The sequence below is a fragment of the Dermacentor silvarum genome, chromosome 2 (genome assembly GCF_013339745.2).
Source record: "Dermacentor silvarum isolate Dsil-2018 chromosome 2, BIME_Dsil_1.4, whole genome shotgun sequence".
NCBI classification, from domain to species: domain Eukaryota; kingdom Metazoa; phylum Arthropoda; class Arachnida; order Ixodida; family Ixodidae; genus Dermacentor; species Dermacentor silvarum.
The window spans coordinates 234,375,880-234,395,054 of NC_051155.1; the positions used below are offsets into that span (position 1 = coordinate 234,375,880).

Sequence of the window (19,175 nt, forward strand, 5' to 3'; positions counted from 1 at the left end):
GCACGCAGGGTAGCTCGAGCAAGTAGATATGTCATTGCTGGGTTCTTTCTGTGCGCGTGGTTCGCACTTGTCTGTTCACGGACGGAACCGAGATGTCGCAGAAAACGAGGCGTAAACACAGCACCTGTTTTGTCCCATATTGTACAACTGGATACCGCTCAAACAACGAGCAAGTGCGCCTGTTGACAGAACCGACTGATCTTCTGTGTCGCTTGTGAGAAACACTCCGCAATTAGTCCCGGACCCTGTTTAATTACCGTCATTTATGGAAATTAATCAACTGGTGCGAATTTAGCATTTGTGGACATGTCTCGCATATAATAGTTTACTGTGGAAACAAAACCACGTATTTATTGGTAAAGTATCGTGTACGTGATAACTGTGCATACGGTCAAGTGCAACGAAATCATATGATTAACCTCAACCAACGCTCCGCAAAGAAACGGGCTGTTGGCGTCTGTCGCACCTTGGCTTCGGCATAGCACGGTCCGTACGGCTACCAAGGCATCATCAAATTAGTATGTATATTCTTGTACGACGCCTCGATGGGGCCTTTAAGGAAACAAAGAATTAAAGCAGTGTGCAATGTCGGTGAATAGTTAATAAACGTAATAGTGCAATATGCGACATCATTTGGTAGTCGTGATGGAGGAGACTTCAGGTGGGTGCATCAACGCCTAAGGGCGCTTTAGCCACAAAAATAATTATTAAACAGACATTTGTATCTCTGCGGTACAATATTACGTGGGAATTAGTTATAGAAGTATTTCATGCAACTCTTGCCCGGTATATGAAACGTATTGTAATATGACACCATCTTCGCCAAAGAAGACCACAAATTAAAGCAAAATTTTTGAGTCTCTCTTAATTGTTAATCACAATTTTATACTGTACATACAGTTGCATTTTCTCAGTGCCAAATAACGCTTGAGCAAACTCACCTTTCTGGAAATCGCCTTGATCCACTTATCACGCACTTTCGAAACTGGGAACTTGTGAAAGCTTACGGCAGGTGTCTCCCTTGCCTTGATTTGCATAAAGGAACGCAGCAGATCACCATTGTTGTTGATTTGATTCAATTAACGTACCTTTTCTCTTATTTCTTCTCGTACACGTACAGTGCATGTGCCCCTCAAATGCCACAGCTTGTGTCTCGATCGGCTCAGCGCAAGCAGACGACAGCAAAAGATCGGTGTAAAATCATACGCAGGAATACACCATAATTGTCAATTTTATTGAACAAAACTCAAGTTTTCTCATTTCTTTATCGTACAGAATTCATGTCGGCGTAAACATCACAGCTTGTGTGGCGGCTCCGCACGAGCAGACGACAGCAAAAGCGCGGCGAGGAGCGTTAGCGGCCGCGGCGGATGGGAAAGAGAAGCTTTAGGATGGGGTAACTAGCAGCGCCACGGTGTTCATAGCGGCAGAAAGATGCGCTAGCACCGGCGCGCTGGCGTTGCGCTCGCTGGGCAGGTCAGGAATACAGTAGGTCGTTGTAAGAACACATCTACAAACAGAAACATATATAGAAACGTTGCGAGTGGAGAAGGTGGCAAAGACTTCCGACGCTGCTCGACGAGTGTGTAGTTCTGATCTGGTCGAAAGCCGCCGTCGGAGGCACCGGCAACAGTCACGGATGCCGCGCGCGCTCGCACACGCGGGCAAAACGTCGACGGCGTCGACAACAGTTCTGCGCGTTCCTGTTGCTGCTACAAACCCTTCAAGTGCTGGCTCAACGCTCCCGGTTGAGGGAGGATCCACAGGCTGGGTACTGGTGGCAGTCTTCCGGACCTGCCTGCTTTTGTGGTGCGACCGCTGGGCCTGTGGTACCACTTGGTGCACGATCCGAGGGCAGGGAGTTTCCAGGTATGGCGCGGGGTTGCCCCTGGCCCTTCTTCTTTGTAGTGGTATGGCGAGTTGACTCGGGGCTCGGTGGCTCCTTCGAGAATGCCGCGGCACTGTGAGGCAGTTTTGACACCTTTACGCCAGGTGTGTTCCCTAGGGTTGCCTGTGGTGGTGGCTGAGTTTGTTTGGTGTTCTCGGCTGCCTTGGAAGCAGCGAGATCTCCAGGGGACACCACAGGGTTGCAGAAACGGGCGTTCCAACTGTCTCCGAGGTAGGGCCCCCAGCAAGCACGGCGTCGGTCGCAGCCGCTTTTGGATCCACTACCTCTTTGTTGGCAACGCAGCAAGGTGCCGCAGTTTGGGGCTTCCTCTTGCAGTCAGGATAGACACTTAGGCCCAACAACTGCTCTCTTCAAACTTCGAAGCTGCAACCCAATGAATGGCGGCCTCATGAGAGTGCTACCTCATATTGTCGTTCCCGAATTGCATACCGCAGTTCTGAGAAGTTATGTTTGGGCTGGAGCTGTTCAAAAGATAAGTTTCTCCATTCTTTCACTCAATTTCGCTGTGCAACGCGGTGTGTCCGGCACTTTGACAAGTGCCGTAACGGCGATGAAAACTGATGCACTCAAGACCTGCGTTGCCTGTGTCAATTTCATAATGTTAAAAATGGCTTCTGATATGTCTCTCTGTTAACTTTGGCGCCAAAATAAGCCGCAGCTTATCTGTCGAATGGTACAACTCGCTTATGTGCACCCAGATAACCTCATTTTCAATGTGCAGCTTGCGCATATGCCGGCTGTTTTGTGTTGTCTTCACAAGATGTAGTACATCAAATTTGGAAAAAATAAATCTGCACAACAGTGAAGAACGGTAGCACCACAGACGCCCCAGCTGTTTGGCTAAGTACAGATTGGAGGCTCCGTCTTCGCATATGAGGGCTTTGACAGTGGTTCGAATCGCCTTTAGCTGCTTGAAAACGGACAATATCAGTTAGCACAGTGCTGACGTGGTGTTGATGTATGGCTAATTATGTAGGCAACTTGCTGCATCCATCTCTTAGCAGTCCCAGACAGCAGAACTGCCACGGCTCGGCCTGAACAGCATTGTCACTGAATCCTTGTGCAAGACCTTGGGTTGCATCATAGCTGAAATTTTTTCAGCATCATTCCGTCAAATATCCGTGAACAGACACAGTCACGCTCACACCACCATCTAGTTGCCGATGAGATGGATGTCAATTGCCGTAATCAGCTTTCTTTTTCACGGTAGAGAGACACCTCCTGATAGAGGGGGCAAAGTTAAAGATGAACACAAATACCGGCACCCAGTGACCCACGAAAATAAAATTGTAGTGGAATTTTTTTACCCACTGGGCAAACTGCTCCCTTGCATTTTCATTTAAGCTTACCATGGCTTTTCAGCAGCTGAAACCTTTCGTCTGAGATAGCAGTGCGGATGACACCAAGCACTTTATCAGGTGTGCGAGTAGTCGTTACTTGTTTCGGCCGCCTGGAAATTGTCTTCTGGAGACCTGCTCCGCAAACCGCCTGTCTTTCGTCGAGGAGTGCACTTTGTGGCAAGGGTAGGGAGGTTCTCAAGAAGCTTGATGTAAAAAAACACGAAAGGTAAAGAAATATTTAACAATATGTTAACAGTGCGCTACTGGAGATGAGTTATTACGATTCGCCCGCACGGCGTGAACTAGTTAACGACGGTGCATCATAAATTGTGCAGCTAAACTTGTCCAATGCAGGCGCAACGTGACACTTGAATGCCAAAGTACACACACCCAACTGGAACTTCGGGAAATGACAGGAAGATCTGGCCAGCTGTACCTTAGGGGCTTGGAAGAAGGGGGGATCTACTTCCCAGTCGTTCCAGACATGGAGTTGCATCAAGCTACTTAGCTTATGCACTGGCTGCTACACATCTCTTCATACAAATTGCGGTTAGCATTGGTATGGAGCGCTTCTGTGCGATGGCCTGAAAAGAAATCCGTGTATTAAGATTATGAAGATCGGCATCTTCCAGTTGAGCATCATGGACCTCCACGCGGCTATAGGCTCCTTCAGTAACCTGGAAGAGTTCGAATGCGTCAGTTACATAATCATAGGCTTCCTCAGAAACCTGGCAGATTTCGAATGCGTCAACTACATAATGACCGGCCGAAACTTTGCACCGACAGTTGTGATGCTTTTAGGGCTGAGCACATTGAGAAATCTAAATGTTTCCAAAGCCTGTATGAATCACAAGAGCGCCAGGTTATTTGTTGATGCCTTAAAAGAGAATGAAACTCTCCGACAGCTGAGGATACACGGTTCCGTCAAACGTCAATTATCATTTTGGTCTAGTTTGGCAAAGAGAAATGTTAAATTTAGGTAAGTAAAGATTTTAGTTTTTCGCTTCCACATTGGTTAATGTGGCAGCAAAAAATTATCCTACATCTAGGATATTAGAGTGATAACATTTCTGAACCACGTACAAGCATTTTATACACCTCGAATCAAACGCATCTGAGTGTACATATCAGGTCTAAGTAAATATACTGTAGGAATCTTATCGCCTTTAACCCTTCCTCTATGCATAGCCCCTGTGCAAAGTAGGTAACCAGAACTACTAATTTAGATCCCTACTTCTCTATAGATCCTTTTTTATCTTATCTCTACTTTCTGACCTATCATCGCTCACACGCTGCTACACCATCATCATTGCCACTATCAGCCAGATGGCACAATGGCTGAGAATAGAATGAATAGAATAGAACATTTTTCCGCTGTTAGAACTTCTAACAGCGGCAAAATGTGTGGTCAGCAGTATTCTGCACCATATACTGAGGGTAACCAGCAAGACTTGCACGTCATGGCTAAGGGTGGCCTTCGCTTTGCAGAAAAGCTGTGCTCTGCATAACCAATGCACATTTTATGCGACATCAACAATGTTCAACAACCACTGTGGTGAAATTGCTGTAGCAGTGTAACACGTACACTTCTTGCATGCAATGATGCTATGCGCTCATTGTACTTGATCACTTTTAATGCGGTAGCCAGCGCAGTAGTACTTCGCCACAGAAATACAGCCGCATTTCTGTGGGTGCGTCGTCCATGATTAGGAACTGTATGCAGGGTGCTGCTTTTCAATAAGGCTAGCACACTGTAAAGTGAGTGTGAAATGACAAAAGATGTTTTAGACTGACTGTTCTGTGCTCTTAAGTCTGCTAATACCTCCAAGATTTGTTGACATGGCACGATTCTGCCACATCAGCAAAACTGCCAGCTTACCCTATTTCCTAGACTACAGTCTGCGGACTATGCAAGTATAAAAGTTTAATTGTTGCGGAGTGCGGACTACACATTATTTTATTTTTAAGGTTGGAAGCATGCTTCAAGAAAACGAATACACACTGCACATATGAATTTCACCTGCACTAAAACCGAAATGGCCAGAGGCACAGGAGTGCAGGACACTGGCCAAAGTATCTTTTGATAATGAACTCCATGCATGCACATGTTGTAGACATTGAGTGGAAAGCTTAGACAGCTACTGCAACTGCTATCATTCCCAGAAGGCATGACTGAACACCTTCAGCCTCTGGATATCAGAGTGAACTTTCAAGGGCTGTGTTCAAATGAACTTTGAGGCCTGGATGCAAGGGGTCGCCATACATTCACAAGAAATAGGTGAATGCATACAGAATCTTGTGCGAAATTGGTCAAGTGGGCCACTGATTTGCAGCATGCTGCACCATTTGAAGTTATTCTCAAAGGTTTCATGAAAATCATATTGAAAACTGAAGGCAAGGAAGACTTTCATTCTGACAGCAATGAAAACATGACGAGGCGCACATCAAACTTGCATGCTTGACGTTTTGTTCTGACAGCCCCGATCAGAGTGATTTGGTGGGTTTTCAGACTCCCTACTTTCATTACTTTATGGACTACTACCCAGACTTTTTAATGGTCGACTATGAAACCTCTGTGTCTCTCATTTCTACAAACTATATAGCAGGTGCGGACTATCTAGAACACATTAATTTAGACCCTCATTCGCCCAGTGGACTCTACACCGGGTGCAGACTATAGTGCTGAAAATATGGTACATCAAATATTGCGCTATAGCACATGCTGCAGGCTAATGGCCAGCATCTGTGCACTTACAGGGTAAAGCTCAAGTGCTCCGAAACAAGTTGCCAAATGAAGCTGTTTAGCTGTGGCTTGTGACCTCTGCCTGGCAATTCAATATGTGCGACACCTTGGATTGCAGTGTGGCCAATGAAAAATGCACATAATGACTCACAAGAACAGCTAAATGCTCAATGAGGATACTTCTGGCACAGTAAAGTGTGATGTTAACTTGTCTCGCAGTGGTTTTGCTGTAATACGGTCATATTAAACATATCGGACCACCACTACGAAGTTGCTCTACCTTTCGACAGAGCAAGTGCCATTTTTTTCTAGCATGTGTGCAAGAGGAATAGCCCTCCTTCCTCCGTCTCTTGCATTGATGGCATGACCTTTAAGGCAGCCGTTACCAAATACATTTGAATTGTAGCATGGCCTAATGTAGGCCAACTTTCTCCTATTGGTACAAGGTGTAGAAATTCACACTTGTATCAATATGATGCAAGCAGCACAGCTGTCGCACCCCTGTTACTATAACGTCGACAACTCTTCATGACAACACCACCAGATTACTAACAACTGACAACTTACACCAGATTACATACAAACAAACATACAAAAACAAAGCTTTCGACCAATTTTCAGCAAGCACCTATTAAATGCTTAAGAGCTGAATGAATGCTTGAAAGAAAAGTTAAGAATAACAAGAATAATGCCACACAAGACATCCAAAGGGCATTATTTTCAGTCTTTATACAATGATAACATTTCAGGTCAAAGTACCTATTGTTTGAGTAACTTCAGTCCCGTTAGCTTAATTTTGTTAATGTACATGAACTAAGGTTGTGCTCCAATCAAGCATAAACACTTCGCTTGTCCTTGGTACGAATGAATTTTTCCTGCTCATTCAGGGCTCTTGCCCTTAAGAAACTTATAAATTAAAACATGTTATCCATGATGGTTCTTCCAAAAATACTCCACACTTTTCTCAGAGGGAAAAAATAAAAGGAAATGTAAAAATGGTTTTTTTTAAATAATGGGGTTTTTCGTGCCAAAAACCACGATCTCATTATGAGGCAAGCCGTAGTGGAGGACTCCGGAATAATTTCGACGTGCACCTAAATTTAAGTACATGAGTGTTTTCACATTTCGCCCCCATCGAAATGCGGCTGCCGAGGACTCGATCCCGTGACCTCGCACATTAAAATTATGTTGCAATAGTGACACTTGCTATTGCATACGCAGTCCCCTCCTGTGAATTCAAGCTTAATAAACCGAGCAAGATCAGTATGCCTTCACAAGTTCAAACTGAATATTAATTTTCCAGTATGCGGTGGTTTCTATAGGCGCTTGTAAGATATGGAATGCAAACGTAGGTCAGCAGTGTCTGCGTACACGAAAAGCATTTGCAGAATGCTGCTTAGTATGTCAAAGCATCAAAGCAAGCTGCAAGTGGACACAATAAGAATGCCTACCAACAGCTGCCCCACTAGCTGTGCAATGTAAGCCCCACATATCAAACAATTGGGCTATGAACTCATCATGCCTGATCAAACATAATGGATGGATGGATGTAAAACTTTAATGAACGTCCTGAGGTACGCGACTCAGCGCGCAGCGGGCCGCTCCCACGTTGGGACAGTCAGGCCATGCCCGACCGGTGCATCGTGGGCCTTCTGGACAGCCCATAGTTGCGCCCCGGCATCGGGGCTCTTGATAGCGGAGAGCCACTTGTCCTCATTTATTTGTTCCGTGCCTCGTAACGAGGGGCAACGCCAGAGCATATGGTCTAAGCTAGCGAAGTCATTGCAGTGCCTGCAAGAACTACTGGCATAAGTGTCGGGATAAAGCTTGTGTAATAAAGCCGGGCTGGGATACGAGCCTGTTTGCAATAATCTGAGGGTCAATGCCTGCGCTCTATTTAAATTCTTGTGAGGAAGGGGAAAGTCTCTCCTGCCGAGATAAAAGTACTACGTAATTTCATTGTATGTTGTCGGTTGATCTCTGTTCTCCACCACTCCTGGCCGGCCGGGGAGTTCTCCATGGTCGCGGAAAGCGAGACCTCGCGCCTTGGAGTGGGCCAGCTCGTTGAGGTTTGTGGGGCCACCCATGATGGATCCCATGTGAGCGGGGAACCACGTGAGAGTGTGGGTGGCAATGCTTTTACCGTCGAGGATGCGACAGGCTTCTTTACACACGGCGCCAACGCTGAAGACGCGGATGGCTGCCCTGGAGTCGCTGAAGATGTTGGCATGTTTCTCGTCCAGGAGGGCCAAGGCAATGGCCACTTGCTCGGCCGCACATGACGACGTGCTTCGTACCGAAGCTGCGTTAACGGTCGAACACTTGTGGTTGTTGGACACTACTGCGAAATTTTTTGCTGTTGCCATATTGGGCCGCGTCAACGAAGCAGCTGCCGCCAGGGAGTTCTGTCGCCCGGAGTAGGAGCGCCACGGCCCTGGCCTTCCTTCTTTCCACGTTGCGCTGGAGATGCATATTGCGTGGGGCGGGGTATATGATGATGTGGTCTTTCTGGTCTTTCGGAAGGCCCTGGTAGGAGTCTTTGACTTTAGCCGCGGGGACGCCCATCTCTGTTAGGAGTCGTCTGCCCGCCGTGGTGCCGGAGAGTCTGAGAATCTGTGCCCTTTCTTGTGCTTCTGCAATTTCTTCTAGTGTATTATGAATACCCAACTGCAGAAGTCGGTCGGTGCGTGTGCAGTTTGGTAGTCCGAGCGCGCTCTTGATCCCCCTCCTTATCATGGCATTTAGTTTCTCTCGCTCGGCCCTCTTCCAGACGTGCATGGCCGCTACGTACGTGAAATGGCATAACAAGAAAGCGTGGACTAGCCTTATCGGATTCTCTTCACTCAGGCCTCTCCTTCTGTTAGCTACCCGCTTGATTAGACCGATGACGCTGTCCGTCTTCTTTGCTAGTTTGTGAATGGTGATGCTAGTTGTGCCCGCCCCTTCGAGTGTCATTCCCAAGATTCTAATGGACGCGACTTTGGGAATCGGATTTCCGCACTTGATGTAGAGATTAATGTCGATTTCGGTGGGGGTTTCCAGTTCTGTGGCTTGCGGCCCTTTCTAGTGGGGCTGTAGAGAAGGAGTTCCGATTTCTTAGGGGAGCACCGGAGTCCCGTGTCCGTTAGAAAGCGCTCTGCACTGTCGACAGCTTCCTGGAGAGCGGCTTCGACTTGTCCGTCACTGCCTCCCGCGCACGAGACAGTGATGTCGTCCGCGTAGATCGTGTGACCGATGCCCTGGATCTTGTCTAGGTATCTCGAGAGGTCGACCATTGCGATGTTGAAGAGGAGCGCTGAGATGACTGACCCCTGGGGGGTGCCTCTTCCACTCAGCTCCATTTTCTCTGATTCCAAATCTCCAGCCTTGAGGATGGCACATCGTTTGCTCAAGAAAGACTTGACGAAGGCATGGAAGGAGGAGCCCAGGTCGAGTTTGGAGATGGCGTCGAGAACGAACTCAAACATAAAACATGTGAACAAATTAATTTTAAATATGTAGACCTTTGTGTCTGCATGTTAAATAATGTGGTGCATTAGATTCAGGGCAACAAGTCTGCAATATCTTCCAGACAACCATTCAGTTTTTCAGAGCTGATGCAATGTTAGCATAATGAAACAGATTCATGGCTATAAAAACATAAAATCAAAACATCAACTTTTTAGCCACAATGCATAAACATGTGCATGCTTCAAACTTACATAACAGTAGACAGTTTAACCCACAACTATATTACAACATGGAAGCAGTATTCATTTACAAACTGCAGTCACATCATAATTTGCATTAAAACAGTGGTCATAGAGTAACTAGTTTCTAACTCTGATGCATGCAAACACTTCACAAAGGATGAAATAGAAGTCAATGTTGCATCGAAGTGCAATGAAAATGCTGTACAGAACAATATTGCATTGCCATTTGGTATAAGTGCACCATGTGTGCACTTAACAATGGACATTTTTCCAGTAGCTACCCCTCTAGCAGCTACCACTTTAACTAAATTTGACAGTCAAGACACACGCTCCCGCCACTTCTCGCCTCTACGCAGAGTATGGCGGTGTTTGACCAAGCAGTCTCTCGCGACGGCCGTCCCTCTTTTTTTTTTGTTGTTGCATGTGTTGTTGAGGTAGCTTCTCATCGTTCTGCTCAAATGCGCGCGCGTATTTGCTCACGTGTAGCAATAACACATTTTACATTTACCGACGCGACGGCAACATGCTGATGCGACGTGCAGGCTGTTTGTAACCAAGATTTGAGAGATGCACCAGCCTTTATTCTTCAACAGCTTGGTCAGTACCTTGATTCAACTGACGAAGGCATGTGCGAGCATCAAGCGCGCCGCGGCAGGACTTTTTTCAGGTTAAAGTCGACCGTCGATTGGAGTGGCTCGACTCGAAGGAGGCGTTCAACATACGCATGCAAGTACGTGCTTTCCCTTAAGAGCGGGCATGCAAGGAGCTCACCATGATGAATAAACAACATGCGAAACTTCTGCACACGTACTGCGAGTGTACTGCAGGGCAAGTGTTGTTTCATCTCGATATGTGTATCGTATATGCCATAGTAAAGGAACTAAGTGGACGCAACACAGTACGGGGGGTAAGCAAAAGGTAAGTGGACGCAACACGTTGTTTTGTCAGGCGCACAAAGCTTCATTTGCCTGCAAAAAGTAAGACTCATCAGTTTTGTTTAACGCGACACCGCGAGTGTGTCACTTTGGCCTCGCACGATGCAATCTGATCGGCTGTGTGGCGAGATTCTTCTTTTTGTTTGGCCCCACGTAACCGTACAGCTATTTCTGCCTGCATGCGGTAACACGTTCTTAAGCCAATGGTAAAATCCGTGCCGTATACATACCTGTAGAATAAAACATCGCTGTGACTTCCGAGTCAGTCGTAGGGCGAAAAGTGCTATAATCACAGCGCTAGTGTCATGCTGTTACCAGAACGCAGGCTTGCCTCACTCCGCAAGAATCGCTTGATAACTCACTGATAACGTGGGATAATTTTTTTAATTGCACTGTGCGCTCCACTCCAGTAAAATACGTTTACCATTCCATGCCGGTTTGTGCAATCGACAGTACAGCAAGCGCCGAGCATGAGATTCGTCGCAAATGCTGCGCCTATCGCTCGAGTTTTAGTTCACGGAGTCGTTTTCATCGACCAGATGCTTGCAGTCTTTCCCACGAACGCTATGCGTTTCCTTTAACCAACATTCTCGCCCAGAACACCAGAAAAATTATATTCAGCTCCTTAAGCTCAGGAAATTGCCGCCAATCATGCAAGAGTTCACACACTCACTTCGCACACCTGCCTCTGCGATAATGGGGGTGCGGTGTGGAATGCAGCTGGGGTGAGGGTACGCGCATGCACATAGCTGAATTGAAAAAAAGGTCCATTATCTTAGAACAATGACAACATTTATGTTGAAAAAGTCTCAGTATGCAGGGCTTGTTTAAAACTCACAGTTGTTCTGGAAAAGAAAAATTCAGCCTTATCACGGAGCCTTGACCAAGTAAATAGGGCTGGTATGGCGTTCTGTCCAGTAACTGAAAGGGCCGATAGGGCTGGCATGGCGTTCTGTCCAGTAACTGAAAGGGCCGCAGAAGCACTGTTTCACAAAATGCACTTTCTAATTCATACAATGCAAACGCTGGAGCGAGAGTGGCCCGAACACACTGCACCAAAATGAAAACTTCACAGCCAGCTTTAACAATGGCAATTATTGAGCCGAACATTGCATCAAACCGTGTTCCTGACACAAGAATGTAGTCATTCACGGCATACAAACAGTCATCCACAGTAGCTTTCTTTAGGAGAACACTGTTGTCAGGTATTTTAACATGCCTCAGATTGTTTAAAACACTGGACTCCTGATTCTGGCTCATATCTGTGTACATGGCTGGAATTTGAAATAAACCTCGTGCTGCCAGGAATGACTGATACAGCTGATGCTGTTCACTTAGCGTCTTTGTAACATTTTTGAAGTTTCTCACACTTCGCATGCACTGTTTAAAATGCTGGTGCTTTCCTTCGAATCTCATGGTCCACACTTGACAAAGTAGTCCAAACTCCTGAATTAGCGGACTCTAATGCAACATATAATGATGCTTTAGCCGAAGTTTGTTAGTAGAAAAAATAATACTTCGGGATGTTATGTAGTGTTCAATCAAAACTTCCAAGTATGCTACTTGAGCAGGAGTTATAGTAGGTGCCATGAGGAGGTCAGTCAACTCCATGAGCTTGACAAACGTTTCCCAGACTGGGTCACTTGTGTTGGCTACTTTCATACCTACAAACACAGGAAGCAGTCTCACTAGTGTCCAATTTTGCAAAGCATGGCCTCCAAATTGGCACTTGGACTAGACACTTTGGCTGGCTTATTTCGCAAGTCATGGGCATTGTACTTCATAGTAGAAATCCTGTTGTTAAGATATTCATATGTGAACCAGCCTTTCTCAGTGACAAAGTACCGAATGTATAATGGCATATCATAACGAACCACACCTTCAAAAAGATCATGCCCAATACATGGTGGCAAACCAGACTGGCACACATGAAAATGCTTCAGTACATGAAACGAAGAGTTCATCATTATGCCGCAGTCATCATGTCCTCCAGTGTTCACGACATGTTCAAGTGACTGTCTGTAGTTATCTGGGGTTCGCCTTTGTCCTACTGCATATGGGGTCTGATGAAATTGGGAACGTGTTAGTAGGCAGATGCGGCAAAAGTATGTTGACGTGCTAAAATTCTGAGTGAAACCGCCAAGCATGTGGCTTCCCAGATTATCACCCGCAATGAAATCTAGTCGTACAAAATGATACACCCCATTAATAACTAAACCTTTAGTTTCAAGTAGAATTCACTCTTCAGTTAAAGGCTGCAAAACTCTGTCGAGGCCAAACTCTTTCACATCCTTCTGGCGGCAAAGCATGACCAACTGCATGCTTTCAACCCGTGATCTGTAACGCAGCGGCAAATTTCCAAGTGTCATGTACACTGGAAGTAGCTGGAAATTGCCCTTTGACGAGCCTAACGGATTCACTATTTCAAATTCATCCTGGGACAAAATTACATGTATCACATTCTCTGTGGATTGTCTGAAAGGCTGGCAGAAAATATAATCTTGGTAGTAGTCTCCTGATGTGCTTTGCTGACTACTAGGAGAGCAAGAGAGAAGGAAATATATCAGATGCTCAATGGGCACATAGTGGTAAGTAGACGCAACATTTTGCTTGTTGATGCCTAAAGTGATTTACACTGGTGGCACAAAACAAAACTTTTTTTATAATATTTATGACGGGAGTACGACGAACTCAGTATGACAGATGCACCTTCAAAGGCATCCTTACAAAATGCAGAACCTACTGAAGAAAGAGTGTCAGTGGAAACTGTCTTGGCAACCTCATGTAATGACATGTTTTTGTTTAGATTGTGAAGATTCTGCAGCTCTTTAACAATGTATTGCACTGTGCTTGCTGGCACATGATGCTGAGACTCAAGTTTTAAAAGAAAAAGTGCAAAATTGTCAGTAAAAGGATTGCACTCCACATGGCTACCACCACTAAAATCTGTTTCACAGGTGTCCCCATCACCAACAATCGGGGCGCGACTATGCTCCCCATCCAGAGTAGCTGGTTCGACTTCAAAGTTAGCATCTGGCACTTGTAACAGCTGTGTTGCCGTAGTGTCACGATGGTACCTTGACACATGCGTCCTGAATGACCCTGCTGACCTCAGAACACTGGAACACCCCACAAAAGGGCACATGACAGCGTCGATTCCCTTATCCAAATGTTCAGCAACATGGGAAACAAACTCCGTGCGAGTGGACTCACTTGCCCCACATGAGGGCACAGAGCAGACAAATGCAGGATCATCCTGTTTGCTGCGTTGTTTCCTATGATGTCTGAAGACGTGGCTTCGCAGGCTTTCATAGTTTTTAAACAAATCAGAGCATGGCTCACTAGGTCAAAGTGCACCACCCAGTACACTGCTGTGATAATGGTAGTGCTCGAAGTAGTCCACCAACTTTGAAAACGTCTGTGCACAAATACGGCAAGCAGCCATTCTTCATTGGTGCGACAGCTGCAAAAAAATCAAACAATTATTTCTTCTGAAGTCCATGTTTTTCCTCATGTCCTTTTTTTTCCAGAACCATTCAATAATATACTATTATTCCAATTGTTCTATAACACCAGTAGACTACATACACCAGTAGATTAGTTCCAATGGTTTGTGTGCATGTCGGCTAATGTTAATTTTCTTTCCATTTTATCCCATAGTGCTTTGCTTTTTCAAAGCAGTAACATATTCCTATAAATACCACCAAATGTGAATTACATGATCTGGCTTATACATTTACAAATGGAATATTATTGCATGAACGTATGAACTGATGCAGTCCATGTTTGCCAATAATGACAATACAAGTTCACATTTTGAGGATATGTGAGGGCCGCATCAGCTGCACAATTAGAGTCGGGTGTATTATCGAGCGTGATTGATTCACAAAAGGAGCATCAGCAAAGGAAAGGAAAAGTAGGAGCATAAACCGCTAATGGTTCGTACATTAGATAAAAATGTCAGAGTGTCATGAAGTACATTGTCAGCTTTAATACCGCTGTCACACGGTCACTTTCGATCGCGATAGGGACCAATCGGGATAAGAGCTCGATACGGATCCAGACAGTTCGCGATCCGTGCTTCGCGATCGGGCCTGATCGCGACAGGACGTTGACGAACACGTAGTTCTGAGAGTTGCAGACGATCAGCAGACCTCCTTACCCACAATGGCAAACGAAATAATGTTTACTTGAGAAAAAAGAAAAGCTTTATATTACAATTTTATACGAATTTGATAAGTGCTTCGGACCCGCTTACAGAAACTGGTGCGCTTGAGCTCACCCAGACTGGAGCCGGATCGTTGGACCATATAGCAACGATCATTGTCAATCGCAATCAAAACTGACACCGATATTTAACAAGTAAACCCACGGTCTCGCATGACGCCTTCACAATGTTTCATCGCGTGCTATGCAGAGGCCCCACCATAGGTAAAAATAAGTTAATTTTAAGCGCGGAGACCGCGCAGTTTAGACGACGCTACATATAAAGGTTCCGGAGCAACGGTCTTACATGCATTCCATAATGGCTTCACTGCAAGACAGCTGTGTAATGCCGTGAAGGGACGCGAGAATTCCCGCAAGTGTACACGTGTAAACCACATGTCATTCGATTCTGATGAGCGCTAACACTGGCAGTAATTTTTTTCGCAATTTGCTGAAGGAAACAGGAAACACGGCATGCATACGAAACGCAAGCACAAATAATCGAGCCTTTGGGTGGACGAAAAGATTTGACATTGTAGTCGTGGCGTCACAGCAACAAAGGCCAATCCAGCGAGTTGTCCGATGCGCACACAGCTAAACAACAGTTGTTGCCACATTAGTTTTCTGGAGCTGCTTTTGTGCTAGTCTATATATCTTCCATAAGCACTGAAAACATCGAACGCATGAGCTCTTTGTCTGCCCTCGCTATATCTATTTATAGGGATCGCCTGTACGACTTGCAACAGTATGGGCCGGTATGGCTTTCGCGTGTCGCTTGCAACTGCTGGGCATAAGAGCGTTGATGAACGCAGTAAAATAAAGCTTACCTGATTTTCAATCAGAAGTCCAGCAGTGACACACTTGGCACAAGACGGGTCACACGGCGCTGGCGAAAACCGGACAACCAGGCGACCACAGGAGCAGCGAACCAAGTGAAGTTGCGCTCCCTTGCGCTTGCGCAATCCAACCTTGCTCAATCACTGGACAACTAACGAGTACTAGCTAGTGAGTTTGCGAGGTAATCAGCGCCCCACCACGAGCGCACCTTATTTTTTTTATTTCGATTAATAACGTACTGCATTGTCACCTCAAAAAGAAACATGTGCATCTGCAGTTTTCACGAATTCCGATGTCTGGCACAAGTTACGGAAACTCTCCGTTTTTGAAAACACGGAAGATAAACACGTTTTTTACGTCTTTCTAACGTACCTTTCCTCCGTTTTCGACAAAACAGAAGTGTCGTCCATTTTTTTAACGTAGACTCCTTCCGTTTTCGATAAAACATGACAGTATCAGTTTTTTTACGTATGTTTTCTACGTTAAATTACGGAAATTTTTTACAGTGTAGGACAAATTATACCAAACAGTTGCTTGAAAATAATTTACTGAGGTTATTAAATTCTTTTAAAGAAATAGATATTGATATTGGAAAAATGAACCCTCCCGAATTTAAGGCTTTTCGACGCTCTTATACTTAGGTACTACTATATAAAATGTAACATATTCTTCCCTCCATAATTTTTCAATAAATCTTCTATATCGCTCATCCAAGGTTGATCCACATAGGTCGCGAAGCTTCGGGCGAAAAGCGGTTCAGAACCAATTGTCACCGACATCAGCAAGGGTGGTTATGGGAGCAGCGATTGAAGCGCGACTATGTTTGGAGGGAATAAACACTGGGAAAGAAAAAAAGCGTTTTTAAATTAAAGCGAGACGCAGTTAAATTCATTCAATGAAAATAAAATTCCTAGTTCATTTTATATAAGCATGGCGAGAAAAGATACAACTGTATTTCACTAGATCATTATCAATATATGCCTTTTTTCAAGGCCCACCGTGAGAGCGCCCATCGATAGCGGCGGGCGTTGACGCCGCTATCACTTGCAATGCCATGCAACTCTTGGAGTGCGTGGAAAGGCGCGCTCGTAAAGTTCACCTGTTACAATATGCCCCCCTCACATGTTGTGTTGTTTTGCATGTCGACGTTTGTCTGAATTAGGTGACGCGGGTAGTTTTATTGTTTCTTAACCTGTGCAGTCAAAAGTAGTGAGTTGCGACCGTCAGATACTTGTTTACTTTAGTTGTTTTCGTGCAACAGCGCTGGCCGACGGGCTTGGCGTCCGACGAAAGGACGAGCACTCTACGCAATCTACGGCTAAAGTGTTCGTCGGCCTCCAAAGAAAGTATGTTCTGTGCAGCGATGCGATTTCGACACCCGTACGGCTTATCTTTTCCGGCATCGATTTTCGCGCTGAAAACTCGGAACGCCCATGAAGTCGAATGGCGGGGCATTTGAATATACAGCTCTAATGGCAGGCCTCCGAAAACAAATTTCGCGCCTATGAGAACAAAATGACGTCACTTCTGTTTTTGACGGATATGACGTCAATTTATTTTTTCTTCCGCCGGAAGTGTTCCCTCCTCACACAGATGGCGCTAAGCCCCATGAACCGCCGGTAAGCAACCATGTTTTGAACGTATGGGCTTCTATGGAAGCTTCGCTACCAGGTATATCTACCTTGGCTCATCTCTTAAAACTGACTTGGAAACCTTACATTGCCTTATTTACGAGCTTCTTTTGATCATTTTGTGCTTTGTAACCACTGCTCTTCCAAGTGTATAGGATACAGGGCCGGTCAAGCCTAAAGAAGGCTTTTTACCTGTCATCCTCAACATTGCATTTGTCTTGTAATGTTTGAATAAATATTTCGATTTAATTTTTGATCAAAACTATCGTCAAAACACGGCCATCACTCTGAATGCTTTTGTGCAGATGCAAATCATTATTCGAGCTTGATGATTCAATCAAATGAATGTCATGCTTTCGTAACGGGCACGGCCACACGTGACTGGCAGTTATCATTTTGAAAAATCTGCCGAACGAATGGAGTTCGTAGGCCCTCTAATGGGTGACCAAAAGGGGGACCTAGCTAGAACTTCAGATTGGATTGGATGAGCCCTGCCTGTTACTGGGATTTCGAAAGAGCACCCAAACACGGGGACGACACAGACTCGTACTAGGTCCTTTTGGCGTAGAAAAATTGTGGCAGAGTAATCTCGTATACCACTCTTACTGGGTAAATGACACCAGCAAACTTTGCCACTTGTCCAAAGCAAGTAGAAAAAAGTGGTAACACAAAAAAAGATATGGTATAAATGGCAGCATATTATGTGCTTCATGTGGCACGCAATATTGTGAGCTTGTTAATAACGTTTTTCATGTAGATACTACTTTGACTTGTTTGTTGTAAATATGTAACCCACTTTGAAGTTGCATTTTGGGCGTATGTCCTTTATTAATATTCCTGTGCCATTGAAAGTGGCATATTTGCCCCTTTGCCTCGCGAGCTTCGATAGCTTCCTTTCATAGCATCGGTAGCTCCTCTCGCCCCGCCCCCCAAGCTGAACTACTTCAAAATAAATCAAAGTGCAAGAGTGACCTGAGTGATGTCAGTTACGGTCTGGCGTGTGCGCGCCTTCTGCTTTCTCTATAAGGCAAAGAACATTGCAAATGTTAAAATTTAAGAAAAGACAGACTACTTGCGTTCAATGTGGAAACACGCATTAAGCAGTGTCCAGGTCATGTCGCTGTCTGGAACGCCATTTATCGAAATGGCAACAGGCTCACAGTAGACTACTGCGCCCATTTACTGGTACATAGAATGAATACCCAATGGCGGAATTTCCCGTTTTGTCTGATTTTCGCAGAACCCACCGCACCAAACATCCAGCTAACCGAGGCGGCCATTGCGTTTGACGCCCTTTCGCTGTTTTTCACTCAGCAGTCTTGCATTGTCATTCCATTATTTTGTTTCTTCTAGTATTACTTTGATGTCATATACGCCATCACCGCAACACAGGGTAGATAACTGGTCATTGTACTGGCTAACATTCCTACCTATCCATATTTTATACCTACTTGTCATTTTTAGCAAAATTGTAACGGAAATGCGCCTCTATCAAACATCGTTCGGTGGTGTTTATAAGTTGTCCACTATCGGTTGAATGTCGAGGTCATATCAAATTTTGCACGAGCATTGAAGAAAAAATAAAAGACCCTTTAAGGGGATATCTTGTGACATGTAATACCTGGCCGCGAGATTAATTTATTGCATCGTTAGAGCGATGCACAATAACGGGATGTCGTTTAGAGCTCAGCAAACCTAACAAAACTAGGCATTAGAACTATACTTTGGTTTACATCTCGCGTTTCATAGCCGTGACGAGCGTGCTGTATCAACAACGGTACGCTGCTAAATTTCCTGTCTGTCGCAAACTATAAAAAAGGGTCATCTGCTCCGGTACAGTACGCGCTTTTTATTGCTCGATAAAAGTTTCAGAACCTTGTCA

At 45.2% G+C, this 19,175-nt stretch overlaps 1 protein-coding gene across 1 annotated transcript in view; it reads right to left on the reverse strand.

The window, feature by feature from the left end:
• Positions 1 to 1,735: 1,735 nt before the first annotated feature.
• LOC119440749 (gonadotropin-releasing hormone receptor) overlaps positions 1,736 to 19,175 on the reverse strand; it is a 129,258-nt gene continuing 111,818 nt past the window's right edge. Inside the window, exon 2 of the mRNA XM_049663038.1 lies at positions 1,736 to 2,050. Within this exon, the coding sequence (XP_049518995.1) occupies positions 1,736 to 2,050 (315 nt within the window). The remainder of the gene's footprint in view (positions 2,051 to 19,175) is intronic.